The sequence below is a fragment of the Dermacentor variabilis genome, chromosome 10, assembly GCF_050947875.1.
Source record: "Dermacentor variabilis isolate Ectoservices chromosome 10, ASM5094787v1, whole genome shotgun sequence".
Lineage (NCBI taxonomy): Eukaryota > Metazoa > Arthropoda > Arachnida > Ixodida > Ixodidae > Dermacentor > Dermacentor variabilis.
The window spans coordinates 26,845,591-26,862,633 of record NC_134577.1 but is presented as its reverse complement, the minus strand read 5'-3'; the positions used below and the strand labels follow the sequence as shown (position 1 = coordinate 26,862,633).

The following is a 17,043-nucleotide window of genomic DNA, read 5'->3' as shown; positions in this document are numbered from 1 at the left end:
ACTCTGGCACTAATGCAAGATACGGAACCAAACAAGGACGCTGATTTGGTTTGTTACACAGGCTGGTTTTGGCCGCAGTAAATCAATCAATGGCTGAACCGATCGCAATATCGCTATAGCATTATTATGACGCGCAACACCGGAAAGTGAGCCGACGTATTCAACTATGTATGGGTACGCACACCTTGTGGCAGATGAACGATGCAAATTTTAATCGAACTACCCACAGCTCTCCGTCGCGCAAATTTTCAGCAATGGAAAAGGCGAGGAACGGAGCCACAGCACTGAAAGAATATTACGAACTGTTTCCTTGAGTCTGTCTAAATGACGTTTTCGTCCGTGCAATTTTACCTTACACTGCCCGAGTTACTCGTGCTTCCCCGTTTCCTCCCGAGATGGTCACAACGAATAGGGGACGTCGTACGCGTTTATTATAAATGAAGCATTTTTTTAATAACAACAGTAGTTCAGTTGTACCAGGCGTATACAATGTACATAGCTTCTGTGTCTTCTTCTCGGAGTGTCGCATCGGTGTCTGACCGCACCAGGGGGTCTCTTAACACAGCTGTTGCGTGGAGAAGGAAAACACGACGTACAGCTATGACATCAACGTCGAGGAGCTTGGAAAAAAAGCACTTGTGTAGTGGTACTGTTTATTGCGTAGGCGATTTTTTAGATTTTTATTTCCGTCAAAGTATTCGGTATTTTTCAGTGAATTTATTTTTTCAGGTGAGCTACAACCAGGTTTCCTCTGGGGAAAAGATTTCTATTCGAGCCTGCCCATTGTTTAACGAAAGTTATTCCACAGAGATGTGTATTAACAGGGAAAATTTGAAAAAGAAACTAATCACAGATGGCTTGATGCCACACTGAGGAGCGAGGCTGAAAAAATGGATAAAAATTTAATTCAAACGCCATGCACAATCTGCCCAAACTAAAAAATAAAGATAAAGCGCTTATCTACTATTGGTACAATGAAGCAAGTTTGCAAAAAAAGCTCGAAATTCCGCACATTAACTAAGGCTTCCTTTTGCAAACTCTGGAGAAGGCTACGGTCCAAGAATAGTCCCTAAAGATAAGGCAGCAGTTCCCATGGTTATATGTTCAACACACCATTCTCGCCTCAGCTGGGCATAGATCAGACAAAAAGACTTGTGCACGTTGCAGAAAGAAATGTTACCGATTACAAATACTTTCTAAAAGTGCATTTGAATACATTGACTCATTTCTGCCACAGAAGAGCAATGGAGAAAATACCGGTGATCAATTACTGCCGCACGAATATATTAAAAAGTGATCGATTACTTTAACGTCAGTTCCCTTCCAACTTTTACTAATATTGCCCAAACAATGCAAATGGAAAGCGCTGTCCTGGCTCTTTCAGCGTGTCTTCTGTGAAGCCTTCTCACGTTTTTTTAATGTTCACTCACACAGCGTTTCAGAATTTTCGTTGGTCACATTCCCTCGTTTTAAAGTGAGTATCTTAATTTGGTTCTTCGCCCGTTTTCGTTGGGGTCGGACTTTAACTGCCGACACAGAGGCACCGATCCAAAGGGAGCGTGCTCTCGTCTACCTCTACGGCGGCTTGGGACGCACGTGCTCTCCTGCACCTTTACGGTACTTTGGGACGCACGTGCTCTCGTGAAGCTCTACGGCCACTTGAGACGCACGTGCTCTCGTGCACCTCTACGGCTAATTGGGACGCACGTGCTCTCCTGTACCTTTACGGTGCCTAGGGACGCACGTGCTCTCGTGCACATCTACGGTTCCTAGGGACGCACGTGCTCTCGTGAAGTTCTACGGCCACGTGGGACGCACGTGCTCTTGTGCACCTCTACGGCTACTTGGGACGCACGTGCTCTCGTGCACCTCTATGGTGACTTGGGACGCACGTGCTCTCATGCACCTCTACTGCCGCAACAAATGTGCTGGCTGACAGGCTCTATTCTTTAAAGCAGAGGCTTCCGAACCTTTCCGCCACAGTGCCGGATTGGCGACAGGGAGAGGTGTTGAGGGCAGTAGAATAAATAACTAAATAAAAATTTGTGAAATTGTAGTTGTAATGGTCAGTACAGTAAGGACTTAGTAAGACCAGTAAGCAGCAAAATAATGTCACTCGATTAGTAAAGTACAGGATAAGTACACATAGTTGGACCGGGAATTAGTAAAGGTAGTAAATGTAGACTAAAGGTTTTATTCCGATTATTCAAAGTGCTTTATCCAAATAAATTTAATTTATTTACTTGAGTAGACCATCTGGTATAATGTCCCAAAAGGCAGTGAAACGCCTATTTTATGATTCGAATTTTGCTTTTACCGTCAAGTCTTTGTGGGTATATCAGTTTGAAATAATAAGCATTGGTGCTAACAAGCGTGTTCACATTTCCGGGCAGCACGCAGCTATTTTACTTCATTGTTCCGATTGTTCAGAGTCATTGTATTTGAAACAAGCATATATCTACAAGACGCTGAGGTGTTCTGCGAAGCGTCACTACACTTTACGAAGGGCCCGTGGCTTTGCTAGTGCGTCGTTACCGCTACGCCGGTATTTCTGCAAATCGTTGTTGACGTTTGTACATAATGTATATGTCTGAGTAGTCCTGAATTCATGCGCCTGAATGCAAAATTTGCTAACTGAGTGTCAAATTTGATTACAAGTATCTCGTAACAAAAGCACTCCGGGAAAATCAATGTTGTCCTTAAACACGATTGTCCTAACGTTTCACATATAAACATATTACTTAATCGTGCTAGCAAGAAGTTAAATTCATATGTTTTGATAATGAAGCGTTTGATGATTAATTGTTCGCCAAAAGTGTGTCCGCCAAAGTGCACAAACCACTTGTGCAAGCAGATTTCCTCGTTGCCAGCACAGCGCCTTTATTGAAATTATGGTTACGCTAACTCTGAAGACCCCGCATGTTTAACGTGCAAGCGACAAAGCGGGTAAAGGATGCAGCTGAATTCAAAATAATCAAATGGCCTGCACGATCTTAAAAAACGAGAAGAAGGGGGGTTAACCGAGGGGCCAGATTTTTATTAGTCACATCATAGGAAGCCAGCAAACAGTGACACCAAGGACAACATAGGGGAAGTTATTTGGACTTCATAAATGAAATAAGGTAGCGATAAATTAATGGAAATCAAAGTGGATTTCTTATGATCTGACTAATAAAGGTTGGGCCCCTCGGTTAACCCACATTCTTCTCATTTAATGCATAACGAGGGTCTCGAATCCGGCAACATTGATGCTTTCGGGTAGTACGTGTGGGTTTATTGACCGGTTGCATTCACCCAAGAACGATCCCGTTCTCGTGATGCCTGCGGCAGAAAGGATGTTCCAAATCGGCCCGTAGGAAAAAATTACGCCAGTGGGCATGTTTTTGTAATCGCTTTCTTTCTTCTTGCTATAATAAATATCTCTTCTTGGTTCCTGGCGTAACGTGGGACCAGAAACAATGCGAAGTGGCAATATAGAGATGACCCTTCTTTGCAAGTTTAACTGTTTATGTCATATGGCATGCCGGCGCCAATAAAAAAAAGCTAAAAAGAAACTTTAAAAATTACTTGAGCTGTAAAAAGAAATTTCGAACATTAGGTGAGTGTCAAATTGTGAAACTATACTGCATAGACGCGATGCAACATTGCACCATACCAACATTAGTTTATTGTTAACACGAGCATGCCAAAAGTTTACATGCCCACTTTTCGTGTAAGGTGTTTCGACGTCCATCGTTGGGCCAGTATTTTGAAAAGCTGTTCGAAATTTGATTTTCATCCACAATACATCTCCGTGCTTATTCCCGAATAGCTTTTATTAAACCAATCGTCCTTCAGACGAACTGCCTTTCTGGCCAAATTGTGCACTTATCACTTGCAAAATGTAGCACACTACTACAACCGTATGATGTAAACACTGTTGTCGTTAATACGTAGGCTTACACCTTTTTGTTGCATTTCTTTTATTTCTCGTCCTGTCGATGTTTTGATTTAGCATCCGATCTTTCAACCGATACAGTCCCTCTTCAAGGCACAGCATTCTGGGTAAGGCAAGCCTTTGTTTTTATAAGGGGCAGCACATAATGTTTCAGATGGCACGGGGCACCTGTCACAGAAACGGGAAACACGGCAAAGACACAGGGAGTCAGTGAGGCCTGTATGGAAGAGCAGTTGTCTTTTTAAATGCCCTTATTTTTTATATTCAGAGATATGAGCAAAGAGTCCCAGTTTGCGCACACAACTTCTAAATTTACAGTCGAATTTCAATGATATGATAATGGGGGATCCCAATTACTGGGTGATATGAGCGTACAAAACTCGCGCCCAGAATATTTATGTACAGTTATCAGCAATATCGTACAAAGCACACCATTCAGTTTTAGAGATGACTTCTCCTGATGTGTTAGCGTGTAGTCTGCTCTCTTAATTTGCCTTGTCGGCAAACATTTAATCTCGCTGAGCATTTTTATGCATGGCACGTACGTTTAGCCACTACGATCTCTTAAAAACAGTTAGCTCTCTTCTAAACTGCTCGAAGGGTTTCAATGCCTCCTCTATTGAGATTGTTCAAATATTCTCCTGTGCCACTGTATATCATAAAAATTGATGAGCCTCGGCAAGATATCTCATAGTCAGAGCAGCACGGCCACGCGATACACTTTGAAGGTTTGCGCATGACTCTGGAAAAGACCAGCGTACTTGTAAAGCACTTTCTGCCACGTGCAGTAATTACTGGCACCATGGGTAAAGACCCAAACGCAAAGTTTTACGTGTTCCAGAAGCGTCTACTCGACGGCATTGTTGAAGAAAGGGTCAGAAGGCTATGGAGCACTTGTCAAGCCCTAGGTAATTTAGCTAAGTAAACAACAGAAGTCGAACAGCTAAAACAACGGCAGGTGGGATTGTTCCCCACCCATGACAAGTTGTTTTTTTTTTTCATCTTTTTTCATTTCCATTAATTTATCGTTTCTTTATTTCATTTATTAAGCAAAAGTAATTTCCCCTATGTTGTGCTTGGCGTCAGTGTTCGTTGGTTTTTATGATATGGCAAGACTATGCGGCTCTCGAAGGCTCTTCATGAACTACGTGTACGTAGTGCAAATGGGCACGCCTAGTTTTTTACTAATGTTACTAGAGTGAGCTCTGGCACTATGATTGTTCAGCTACCATGAAAAAAATCCGTAGTGCATAACTTCGTATAAACTTCGTCTTCTTGCTACTGACGTGCTTTTGGCTTGAATAATCACGCTACTTGTGCCTTTGTTAGTCAAAATCTTAAACAACCGTTTTTAGAAGCCCAGAGGGCAAAAGCTAAATCTTTACATAGAAGCATACAGATTGCAAATGGTTGCTGCATAACGCAATATTTTGTATAGTTCGACCAAATTGGAAAGTTACGGATTCATTGGAAACCAGATGGACGAAGCTTCAGCAAGATAACGTATTTTTCATCCTTCTGGGGATGGCTGAACCACCAAGCTTCTAGCTGATGTAATCACTAGCGCCTGATTGCATTACAGTAATTTTCGTAAGAAACTCTACACCGCGCCCGCACTGAACTGGAATACGCCGCGGGCACAGTGAAGATTTCCACTGCAAATTCAAACGACGTACTATGTCGGTTTCGCTTTATAGCCGCAGTCTTTGATTCGAAACTACGCCACCGCCACGTGGCCGCTGTATACGATGAGCCGCGATGAGTCTCCTTGGAGCAACAGTCGTTTAGTTTCACTGCTTAATCACTCGAAGTTCTCGTTGAGCTCATAAAGTGGCTGAACTGGTCCACAGTTGCACAGAGCCTGGGTGTCGCACTGCGTAATTTTCGGCCACCCCAAACACCACACTTCCCGCTGTCAGACTTTCTTCTTACGTGGCAACATGGGAAGCAACACGCTAACGGAGTGCTTCAGGGGAGAGAGAACCTACCGTCCACTGTAAAGCGGAAGGACCAACTGCAGCAATTTTCTCGACGCCCCACCCATGTAGTTGCTCGGGGTAACTGCATAATTCGCACAGTACACGTTCATTATAATGGTTCTTGCCGTTAGAAAGAATCTGTTCGTCGAGTTAAACCTGTGATTTAATCAATAATCATGCGGTTGCAAACCGAGCCCTCTATAACCACTACGCCACTACCGCTATGTGCAAGGGATCGCAGACTGCTTGTGTTATACAAGAGACGCTTGGCCGCTCACAAATGCAAATGGTTTTTCCCCCAGGCCGGTCTCTAGAGCCATAAACCGCGTTGTTGATCGAGACACGATGGCCATTTAACTACGGTGTGCGTATGCTATTCGGAGGTCCTTCTTCGTCGCAGCGGCGTTCGCCTATCCAACCAGTCGAACACCACCACTCCAACACACAAACGGCACCGTGCACGTTCGACACCTCCTATGGGCCTGCCCCGGGATGTAAGGCGCCCAACAGGACCACAGGACGGCAGTACACACTTTAAAGGGTCTCGTCGCACCGCCAGGTCGACGGAGGGCGCCTCGCTCTGGCTCCTGCGGTCCATCACATCCATCAGGCGATACGGAAAGCGTTCTTTCCTAGTCGCTCTTTCCGAAAGAGGGGTAAGTGGTTGCCCTTCTAATAAATATGCGCATTCGTTCGTAAAGCACACGTACTGTCGGCGGGATTCGCGTGTTCGTTCCCAGTCCTGTAGACGGTGCTAAAGTAGTCTCAGTGTTTTATAAGAGTACCGAAGGCTTATTCTTATGGTAAGGTGGAAATATTTACATACATCGGGAAAGCGGGACTTCTAGCCGTTGGCGGTAAGTGAGTAAAGTTAACTAATGAGTCACAATAATTTGGTCATCTTTATAAGAGTGGGGTACACTTACCCCTGTGTCAACAGGATTCCGTTCTTGCACATGTAGCGCAAGCATGGATCTGATGAGTTAATGATCTCTCCGGTTTTCATCAACGAGCCATTACTCGTGACACAAACACCTGTATATTGAACACCGCGTTAGTGTCAGTCTGTTTATTTGCGGGTGAGTGACTATGCACTTTTACTTACGCACGAATTGCTGGAGTTATTTTTTTTCTTCTTTTTATTCTTAACATAACTCGTTAAAATTTTGAGGTTCGGAGCGTTTAGAAAAGCGTGTTTGTACCTGAAGCGTTTTTAAAAATGCCTACATTACGGCCACAGCTCCCCGCTGCCGTCTCCCAATATCTTTGGCGCACACAAATGCGCTTTATGCACACAGTTAGCAGAATTTTTTCGCGTCAAAATCAGCATGTTGAAATACTTAGAATTTTGTTCTGTTGCAAGCATCAGCAGAAATATTCGACAAATAACTGGACGCATACAAAATTTAAATAAATGCGTAAAGCAAAATTTTAACTATTCGAAATTTCTCACGAAGTATAAAAATTAAATGTTAAATATTCTGCAGCTGAGAATAGTGAGAAATGTAAAATATGAGAAATTAGAATAACTGCAACGAGAACTCACTCAGCTCAGGACAACGGACTCTACAGCAGTACGGGAACGGTCTGTCTACGCCTTGTTGGAGGTAGCAGCCTTCCGGAGGTGCCCCACACCTACAAATTGACATTTTCGGTATCATTTTTCACTCACGGACAACCTATACATATGAAAGCAAAACAGCTAATAGAGCGCTTTCGAATCATTCTTTTTTTCAATTCAGATAAAGAACTAAGTGTTTCAGTAGCCACGTCTCTCACGTATAAGTGGCGTGGGTATTTTTTATTTCGGTCTGCAATGTGTCTCTGGTTAGAGGAAATGTTATAGTCCTTCAACGAACCAGCATTGCGATATCGGGAGCGGACTCTGCCTTAAAAAAAAAAACTTTCAGATGCTTCACTTGTAAAGCATCGTCAATGGTGCACGCATGCACGAGTGGGACAAAATTACGCAGTGTGGGTGTATTCCACTAGTTATTGCTATACGCACATTTCAAATGTATCGTCGGAACGTCTGGGCCCAGCAAATACCGTTAGACGTCGCTGGCTAGCTCCTGAGCAGAGCGGGAACGGCAGCCGCCGTTCCCGTGCTCTACACAGGAGTGACGCTGACTGTATGTTAATGTGAATCAGAAAGCGACTACACATGCGCTGTTCAGCGCATCTGTATTGTTATATTCTTCATCATCACACTTTCGGTTGATGGCTGCATTTCTATGTTGTTGTTTTCTCTTTCGAATGGCTCCCATATAATTTCGCACTGGCAAAACCTCTGCCTAAAATATCTCGCTAAAGAATTGCATGATTAAGATCCTGAAAATTTCAACTGCGTAATTTGAAGTCATGAAACTGGAGGCACATTTGGTTACGAGGTACGTTATAGGGGGATGGGGACTTTGGAATAATTTTGAGCAACTGAAGTTTTTTTTTTTTTTGAACATTCATCCAAGGCAGCCGCACACGTTAATCCTTGCATTCCACCCCCGTCGAGCTCAACCCCGAACCCCATGCTCGGCAGCTTGACGCCTTAGCCACTGCACCATCACGGCGGGGGCGAATGAGATTCTGTAGAAGAGTACGCATTTGGGGCTGGTTGGTTCATGATTACAAGCACTTTCTGTAGCCTGCCTATTTACGAGTGTGATGAATTCTCAGAGCGATTGTTCTCTTGGTGGATATATTCAGACGCATTTGTCCTGTCGCTTGGACACTCTCGTTCTTACAGCAACGTATGATGTGACGGCGCCGAGTCACTATACTATTTCGATCCTCTGCACTGCATGTTGTAACCGGCTGTCTGCATCGCGTCGGTCAATTTTGTTGCACTGGCAAACTCAGCGACCTGGTCTTCAGACAGGACGTGTGATCCCATAAGCTTTCCATATGTTGGGGCAATGAACGGGACACCCTTAGCACTTAGATAACGGCTACTCCCAGCAAATGCCTATACCTTTTATAATCGCTGAATACTCAAACAACAACAGCCATTACTCCTGAATGTGCAAATCTCTCCCCCCCCCCCAAGAAAACAAGACAGCTTCTACTTCATGGTGGCATCGTAACTCAATGCACCGAGCTGCGGCATGTACTACGCTGCGAACATCGTTGTCACCAAGTTTGTGACACACTGCGTTGAAAATTCTTGAGTGAAATTCCTGATGCGCTAGGAGCAGTGCAATTTTCTTGTATTCTCGTGACAAAACGTAGCTGGTCGCTTAAAGCAAGGGCACAGCATCACGAATTGCGCACATATGAGCTGCTCGTTTTCAGAAAAGTAACCCTGGAAACAAATTATGACGTACTCCATTTTTACCAGGACTTGGCTCTCTAGATGACATGACAGTCTTTGGCATGGTTGCCAAGAATATTGTAGCCCATTAAACTTGACTCCATTGTAATGGCAGCCATCTGTAAGAGAGGGTTTTGAATAAGGTTGCTAAGTCGTATAACGCACGACTATAGCGGGGCAGGTTTATATTCATATACTTGCCATCATTATCGCTACGAGGTAGGAGAATATAGATGTTAACAACTATAATTCTGTGCCATCTCTGTGCTGATGCCCAAAGCGGTTATCAACCTGCCTTCAGGAAAAAAAACTCCAGCCGATGTAGGGGTAATCAAAGATGGCAAAACTAAGTTCTATATATATTGTGACAAATGCACAAAGTAAAAAAAATGTATTACAGTATGTTTAAATGTGCACAGACAATACGAATGGTGGACCGTTCGCACCGGCTGAACGTCAACTGCTTCGTCCTTGTGATTGCTCATGGTCCTGTAGCTACGTAAAATCACCTTCCGGCACCAGTGCTGGCGCCGCAGTGCAGGTTAGAACGGCGATGAGTTAGCGGAACAGTAAGGTTTCCGCCGATAGTGGTGTACAGTGTCGGTTGAAACCCACATAACCTATCTGGCGCGAAACCAAAATTACGCAATTAACATGCTGTAATCATCCAAAATATTGAGCCGCGCTGTTCATCTCCCGGAATTAGGGCTACCATTCTAGCTCAACTCAAATAAAGCTTCCTCAAATAAAGATAAGCAATCGTCGCGACAAGACCATTTTGCCATCATTTCCAAAATTACGCCACCAGACTAGCAAACACTTCTTACGCCTAGAAACTTCATCGCACGCGTCACACGGATTACGCAGTCATGTTGGCTTCACAAGCATCTACGATAAAACTGAGAAATTCAACTCGTCTGCAATTCCACGTGCCAGTCGTCTCTGGAACTGCGTGCCCAAAAACATTGTTGCGGGAAGTGACCGCGATAAATTCAGGCACTCGCTCAACTCGCTTATCCCTTGTTGACACGCTGTCACACTAAAGGTTTGTTTGTTTTCTTTCCTGCTTTTTCCTTTGACTGTAGTACATTTGTTTACAAAGTTGTCGAGTTGCTTTTTTATTTTTCTAATACACAACCGCATGTCGGTAGTATGTTTCTGTATGTTTTAGGCTGTGTGCACCTCGCTGGGGTGTTTTAGACATTGATATTGTCGCGAGTTAGCCATTCATGTGTGCGCTTGGTTCTGTGCCCCCCTTACTCAATGCCCAAAGTTTCCTACAAATAAATAGATATCTTACAAATACATAAATAAGTAAATAAATAAATATACAGTGCCATATACCCAGGGGCACCGTCCCAGTGACCCAAGTGGACGTCAGAGAGGTTCATTGAAAAGCAGGGCACACCCAGTGCCACGTATCCACTGCACCAGACAACTTGGGTAAAGCTGGTCCGAACCAAGTCGGCGGACAAACAGTTACAGACAGACAGACAGACAGACAGACAGACAGACAGACAGACAGACAGACAGACAGACAGACAGACAGACAGACAGACAGACAGACAGACAGACAGACAGACAGACAGACAGACAGACAGACCCCAAAAAGCTTTTTAAGTACCCTAAGAATGTTAATCCCTTTAAAATACTTCCCTGCGGTGAAAGTGCTATATTGTTTTGCATGAGGTTACGCCTATGTAGTTTACTTAACTGGACGTTTGTGTCGGATAGGTGACGTTGTGAATGTGCTGCACCTTATGCTGCGAAACTTGATCAAAGTTAATTTAGTTTGCAAATAAACGCTACTCACCACTTGTTACTTGTATACCAACAATTGGAGTAACGTTCACGCTAGTATACATTATTTCCATTATTCCTTGGCTCAGCAACAGGGACACAAGAAAGGCGACGAGCGCTCCATATTTAAGCATAGTGTCGCATTAATTAAGGCTCGGAATCTGTATCTGAAATAAATAATGAAATATTTGAATTGGCCGGTGTGCGTTACGACACGGAAGAACGCAGAATGTTGTGCATTTCTGCAAACTGCTTTTTAATCAGAGCTGCTGCTGCATTAACACTACTGCGTTTCCAACCGAGTGACAATGATTTCCAGAAACATGATTCTACAAGTTGGAGTTGCGTTTAGGCAACGCCTAAATATTGTTGGAATTGATAGGGGCATTTAATTTACTGAGCAGCTCCATATACTACTTGTATCAAATTATCGTTACTTCTGCACTTCTGTTTTATCCACTGCAACATGTAATGCATCATTCAAGATCAGGGATAGTATCACAAATGATCACGTTGATATTTCCAACGCGTTAGTCGTTTCAGCCCATGTCCATCTTGGATAAAATATTATGTGTTAATGATGCGCCGTTTTCTGTGCTTAATGATACTTTTGACACTTGTAACAGTGTTCTAAATTTAGTTTTAATGTGGACGTACTACTCTACAGATTCTGATCGTACCCCCATTTTTTTTTGTACTCCACTTTCAATAGACATTCCGATGCCTTATGCCAGTCCTCAAGAAATTGTTAGACCCTGGCACAACAGCAACGTCGTCGAACACCGCAAAAGTTCAAACATTCTGCTAATTGTATAGAAACAGCGATTGTGTGTATAAACAGCGAATGGTGTGTAAACAGCCCTGCACCCACGCACGCATTGTGGAGGCACATTATTCATAAACACAACAGCACTTCCTTAATTAAAATAACCTTCAAAATTTTCTTCAATGTGGTTTTCATCGTGGCTACACTGCTGCAACGCAACTAGTCGATTCTGTGTCCATGACGCCTCTCGAGACCCGGGTAATCAGGCGGGAAGCTTCATCGGCTTTCTTAAACCCTTGATCCCACGCTTCGTGTTCGCTTGCAGATTTTACCGTACTAAAGCTAACTCCGATCTTGTTTATTAGATCGGCTCGATGTTCAGTTGTCGCTGACAATTTGTTTCGTTAAATTATGTTGGTTCATCTCCAGTTAACGCTACATTCGTCACACTACTTCGAATGAGAATATTAGTTATTTTTAATATACGTCAATGATCTGCCACGTAACAGATGGTCCGAAAGCAGGCTCTAGGCCGTTTGTGTTCTGTATAAAATCAATACCATGATGACCGCTAGCAACTTGTATCCCATGCGTCCTTTCGGGCATGGTGAACGAGGAACATGGCAAATGAATATTAATTGCTATAAGCGGTCGCAATGGCATTTACCAAAAGACGTAACAACTTCGTTCTTGACTTATTTGATTGACGTTAAGCTAACACAGTTGTTCCAATATGGATATTTAGGTGGGAATTTCACTAAAGCATTTTCATGCGTGCTTACATCATGCATGTAAACAGAAAATCCGTTAAATATAATGTTACTTGCACCGCAATTTCACTAAGACCCAACGAGATACTAAGTGGCTTCTATATATATCGTTAACGTGTCCTGTTCCATCGTTTCGTATCCATATGAACAGTCAATCTGTTTGTTTGATCCGCCATAATTACGCTCGTAGTTTTTAACTGACACAGAAGCTACAGTCACTGAAGCTCCAACCATTCCTCTTTTGCCATCACCTTGAATCGTGAACATTTTTTTAATTCATCATTAATGCCATCTCTGAGTTTTGCGACTGCGGCCACATAATACTTTAAAAATTATGCACTCGCAGGTTCGGAAGGTTTGAATACATGTGCCTGAGGCCTTTTTTCGAACATGCTGAAAAATGAATTATGCGGTTTTGCTTGCTAAACCACGATCTGATAATGAGGCACTTGGTAGCGGGGGACCTCGGTGTAATTGTGACCACCTGGAGTTCTTTAACGGGCACCTTAATCTAAATACACGGGTATTCTTGCATTACAGCCCGTTCGAAATGCGGCTGCCATGGCCAGAATTTGATCCCGCGGCCTCGTGCTTAGCAGCGCAATACCAAAACCCCTAAGACACCACAGCAGGTCTTTTGAACATCCTAACACATTCAAGTATAGTTTTATCTTACCGCGTATAATAAAACGTTGGAATTCATTCTCTGGTACTGTCCATTCCTTTTCAATAAATAGCTTTTAGCCGCCACGCCTGAGTAATATTGTTACATGGTTTTCATTTGCTTGCTTTATTTTGTTTTTGTTAGTGTTCTCTTTCCGTTCTTTGTGCTCGCTCGACTTTGTTAATTACATTAAATTGTTGCTTGTTTCATTTGTTGCGTCTTTGCTGATTTATTGTTATCTCTACGTGTTCCCAGCCCTGCTATGGCCTTAATGCAAAGCGGCACAATATATCAATAAAGAAATAAAATTGTGGCAGGAAGCACTGTAAATGTTTGGCGCAGCGATAGTGTTGTTTAGTGACACGGCTGTCCGTCTCTGTGCCATTTCGTGATTCCCGGCAGTCATTGTGGGCGCATCAGCCAAAACACAAATGGCTCATTAAAGTGGGCGGTCTAATTGCAGAGCAGGAGCAGTTTGGAGACGCGGAGAGCAGTCGAGAGCCGTTCGAGTCTCCTGCGCGAAAGGCTGAGTGCGAAGAAAGAGACGTGACACCAAACACGTCGTATCGTTTCCTTTTTGTTGCGTTTTCGTCATGTTGGTTCAGTGTGCTGCAGCAATGGGACGGCTGAGAAGTTCGCGTTGTGTTCACCGCGCGAAGTTTAACAATTTGGTCGCGTGATACACCTCCGCCCTCGCACATGCTCTCGGAGCGCATGGAACGTTTTGATGGAGGAGCAAGCAGTGGCACTTTCGTTGCGTTCCAGGGCGCAATCGGAGATCGTTGCTCGTAGCGCGCGTTCAGTCTCCCCGCGCACGGTTGGCCTAGGCCAATGGCGCGCTGCGAAAGTGAGCGTGCCCTCCTGAACACCATCCAGAACGCTACAGACCTACCTGCCCATGGTGCGACGGTCGCCCCACCACCTTCCATGTTACGTGGGGGTGCACGGGGGATAAACCCATACACTTACGAACACTTCAAACGAAAGAGCAGTGGGAGGCCTCTCTGTCCAGCTCGGACCTGACAACCCAGCGCAGCCTGGTACAGCAGGCAAGGGCAGCAGCACAGGCCACAGGGGCTCTGCAATGAGTTCTCCATCCGCCGCCCAAGTCTTCGACAACTACTTTTTTCCCTTCGAAATAAATGTTTCTACTACTACTCCTGAACACCGATCTCCGAGCGCGCCCCAGGTGTTCCTCTCCGCTCTTTACCTCCGCTCCTATTCTGCAATGGAACGCGCGCCAAGGCGCAACGATAGCATCGAGCGCAGTCGACGGATATGACTCACCGATCAAGTACGTCTAATATTAGTACTACAGCCATCACTGTACACATTACAATTAGATCGGTAAAGCTGGCGTACTTTCGACAATACACAACGTGATTCGCATTGCTCACGCAATCTGATTAGACAAGATGCTTTCTCTGTAGAAACTGCGGCAGCATTCGAGAAATTTTTGTAACAAAATTTCCATGGTGGGCCCCTAAGCTGCACCGCCCTCGCTGAAGCTAGCGTAGTGAACGCCGCGATACCAAAGTGAACTGCAGGATCCCAGTAACGGGCGCTGCTGCGAACACTATGTCATCGTGCCTTCGGGCGGAATGTCAACAACCTGCAATATTTTGCTTACACCACGTCTTGCATGCATTCAGCACTTCTCAAAGTGTGGCCTCATCTAGCGCGAAGCATTTCTCACAGCCAAGTAATTCTCCTGAAGGTGACTGAGAACCCGTGCCCGCTTTTGACTATGGTAACAGAGTGTCTGCTCCAGAAGGTCAAGGGTGGAACACAGAAAAGAAGAGCGGAAGCTCCACGTACTATCACAAGACGTGAGGTTACGCCTTAAGCCCATATAAAGTAACTCGCTATTTCAAAAAAGATATGCAAAGCACCGCGATGCGCAGACCGCGCGAATTCTGAGCCGAGCAAAATGGCGAAGCTGTGGGCTCGCATTTCGAAAGACGCCGAGCACTCCATGACGTGCTGCCAGATAAATAGCACGCTGGGCCACACATGAAATGTTCCATTGTAGTAGCGAACAAGATCCGCATGATGGGAGGCGAGGGAAATACAGCACATACGGAGCACTGTGTAAACGATCGGGCTAGGGATCATACCCTGAACAATAACGATACTGCCCATGTGAGGGTGCGTGCTCTCTACATGCGTATCAGAGCCACGTCTCGGGCAGATATGCATTTTAGAAATCTGCAAAAAATGTTGAGAGATATTTGAAGCTTCTAATACGGATGACATTCTTGGCACAGTCAGATAGATTTATTTTCAGCTAGCTAGCCAGCTCAAGTCAGCTGATCTCTAAAATATGGAAGTCTCAAAATTTCAGGCAATCTTTAATGCAGTGCAGCCTAAAATAAAATGTATTCTGCGTTTTTACATGCGAAAACCCCGATCTGATTGCGAGGCACGCCTTAATGGGGGGGGACTCCGCGTTTATTTTGACTCCCTGGAGTTCTTCAACGGGCATCTAATGCACGGAACACGGGCGTTTTTGCATTTCGCCCCCGTCGAAACGCGGTCGCCGCGGCCGGGTTTTGATCCCGCGACCTCGTGCATCAAGCGCAACGCCATAGCCCCAAGCCACCACGGCGGGTGCACCCCGAAACGTGGGCCGTTTACGAAGGTGCGTTTAGCTAGGTATGAGTTGTTCTTCAATGAAACGAACTTGGATGAAATTGGTTTTCCATGAAGCGTATGAGGAGCTATATTCCAGAGAAAAAAATGTAACCGAAGACAAGGGCAGCATTTTTGCTTGAGAAACACTTACCGGTCTCTCTGAAGCGGATATTACAGCCAAACTGACGAGGACTGTTTTATGCAGCCTCTGTTCCTTAGGGTCACTGTTTGAATGGACAGAAAAAGCAGCTAAGTAGCGATAACATAATTTCAGAACCAAATAGCTATCTCTCAGTATTAGCTTTCCAGCATCTGTTGTTTCACACGGGCGTCTATACACATATAGGCTTTGAGCCTATTTAGACCCCTTCAACACTTTATCGACCAAAATAGAACTGCGTCATCGTATTTGTGCTGTCCGCCATGTGCTGGAAGCCGACAGTTAACAATGCACAATGAAGGCCCTGTAACGTCTGTCACAGTTTGAACGTGATTTCCACAAAAGGCGACTTCGCCACAGCAAGCGATATATTCTAAATGGGCACCATTGGTGACAGTTGTGGTTTCACTTATTTCCTGCAATACTTCGACACTGCACAAACAAAATATAGCAATGATATAGTATCTATCCATGGTTTCTCATAGCCATAGTGCGTTTCGAGCGCAAGTTCGTTTTGCGGGGCCCCTTTTGCTTGGCCAAAAGTCAAGCAACGGCGATAGCAGTCTTTCGTAACCCGCGAATTTTTATTGCGCCCACAAACTCCTTTTTCTTTTGGCCCTTAGCAAGGAAAGCCAGTAGCTACATGTGAGTGCAACCTGACGAAAAGTATACCTTCCTGCCAATGACCCGCAGGTTGAGGTTGAAATCGCACCTTTTTTCTGATTTCGGTGTAGTGCTACAAAATATCTGGTCACACATCTCTCGAATATGATAATTTATCTGAAATATAACAAATTTCCCTCAAATTCTTTCTGCTCGGGTGCTTAATAAGAACATTTCTGTGTTTCACATTTATTTCGTTAAGGTAGTGACATAAAAAATTCCCACCTTTCAAGTAAATCAGGGTGTATGTAATGCTGAGCCAGTGTTGTCATTTGTAGATCTTCGAAAATAGCGATATTTCTGTTGTCCGGAAAAAATAGACTGGTTGCTGTATATGAACTCATCAATGCGTCATTTTTCTTT

At 44.3% G+C, this 17,043-nt stretch overlaps 2 protein-coding genes across 3 annotated transcripts in view; both read right to left on the bottom strand.

The window, feature by feature from the left end:
• LOC142560208 (uncharacterized) overlaps positions 1 to 17,043 on the bottom strand; it is a 187,200-nt gene that overhangs the window by 137,803 nt on the left and 32,354 nt on the right. The gene's annotated exons all lie outside the window — the stretch shown is intronic.
• LOC142560210 (uncharacterized) lies at positions 3,781 to 16,230 on the bottom strand. Of its 2 annotated transcripts, XM_075672142.1 has the most exons (6): positions 16,009 to 16,229; positions 11,037 to 11,190; positions 9,237 to 9,342; positions 7,463 to 7,551; positions 6,843 to 6,951; positions 3,794 to 4,105 (listed from the first exon to the last, which is right to left on the bottom strand). In XM_075672142.1, exons 2-6 carry the CDS (start codon positions 11,155 to 11,157, stop codon positions 4,006 to 4,008), a joined length of 525 nt encoding a protein of 174 aa, XP_075528257.1. In that variant the 5' UTR covers positions 11,158 to 11,190; positions 16,009 to 16,229; the 3' UTR covers positions 3,794 to 4,005. The 2 variants fall into 2 exon arrangements, with proteins under 2 accessions (XP_075528258.1, XP_075528257.1); XM_075672143.1 differs by lacking the exon at positions 11,037 to 11,190 and having other exon boundaries at positions 3,781 to 4,105; positions 16,009 to 16,230.

Excerpts from the sequence above, each read along its gene's own strand:
- LOC142560210 (XM_075672142.1), bottom strand. The coding sequence starts at position 11,157 with ATGCTTAAATATGGAGCGCTCGTCGCCTTTCTTGTGTCCCTGTTGCTG. Across the intron at positions 9,343-11,036 it reads TGGTATACAAGTAACAAGTG|ATGGCTGCCATTACAATGGA; the intron begins GTGAGTAGCGTT and ends CCTCTCTTACAG. Across the intron at positions 6,952-7,462 it reads AGTCCGTTGTCCTGAGCTGA|GTGTTTGTGTCACGAGTAAT; the intron begins GTGAGTTCTCGT and ends TTCAATATACAG.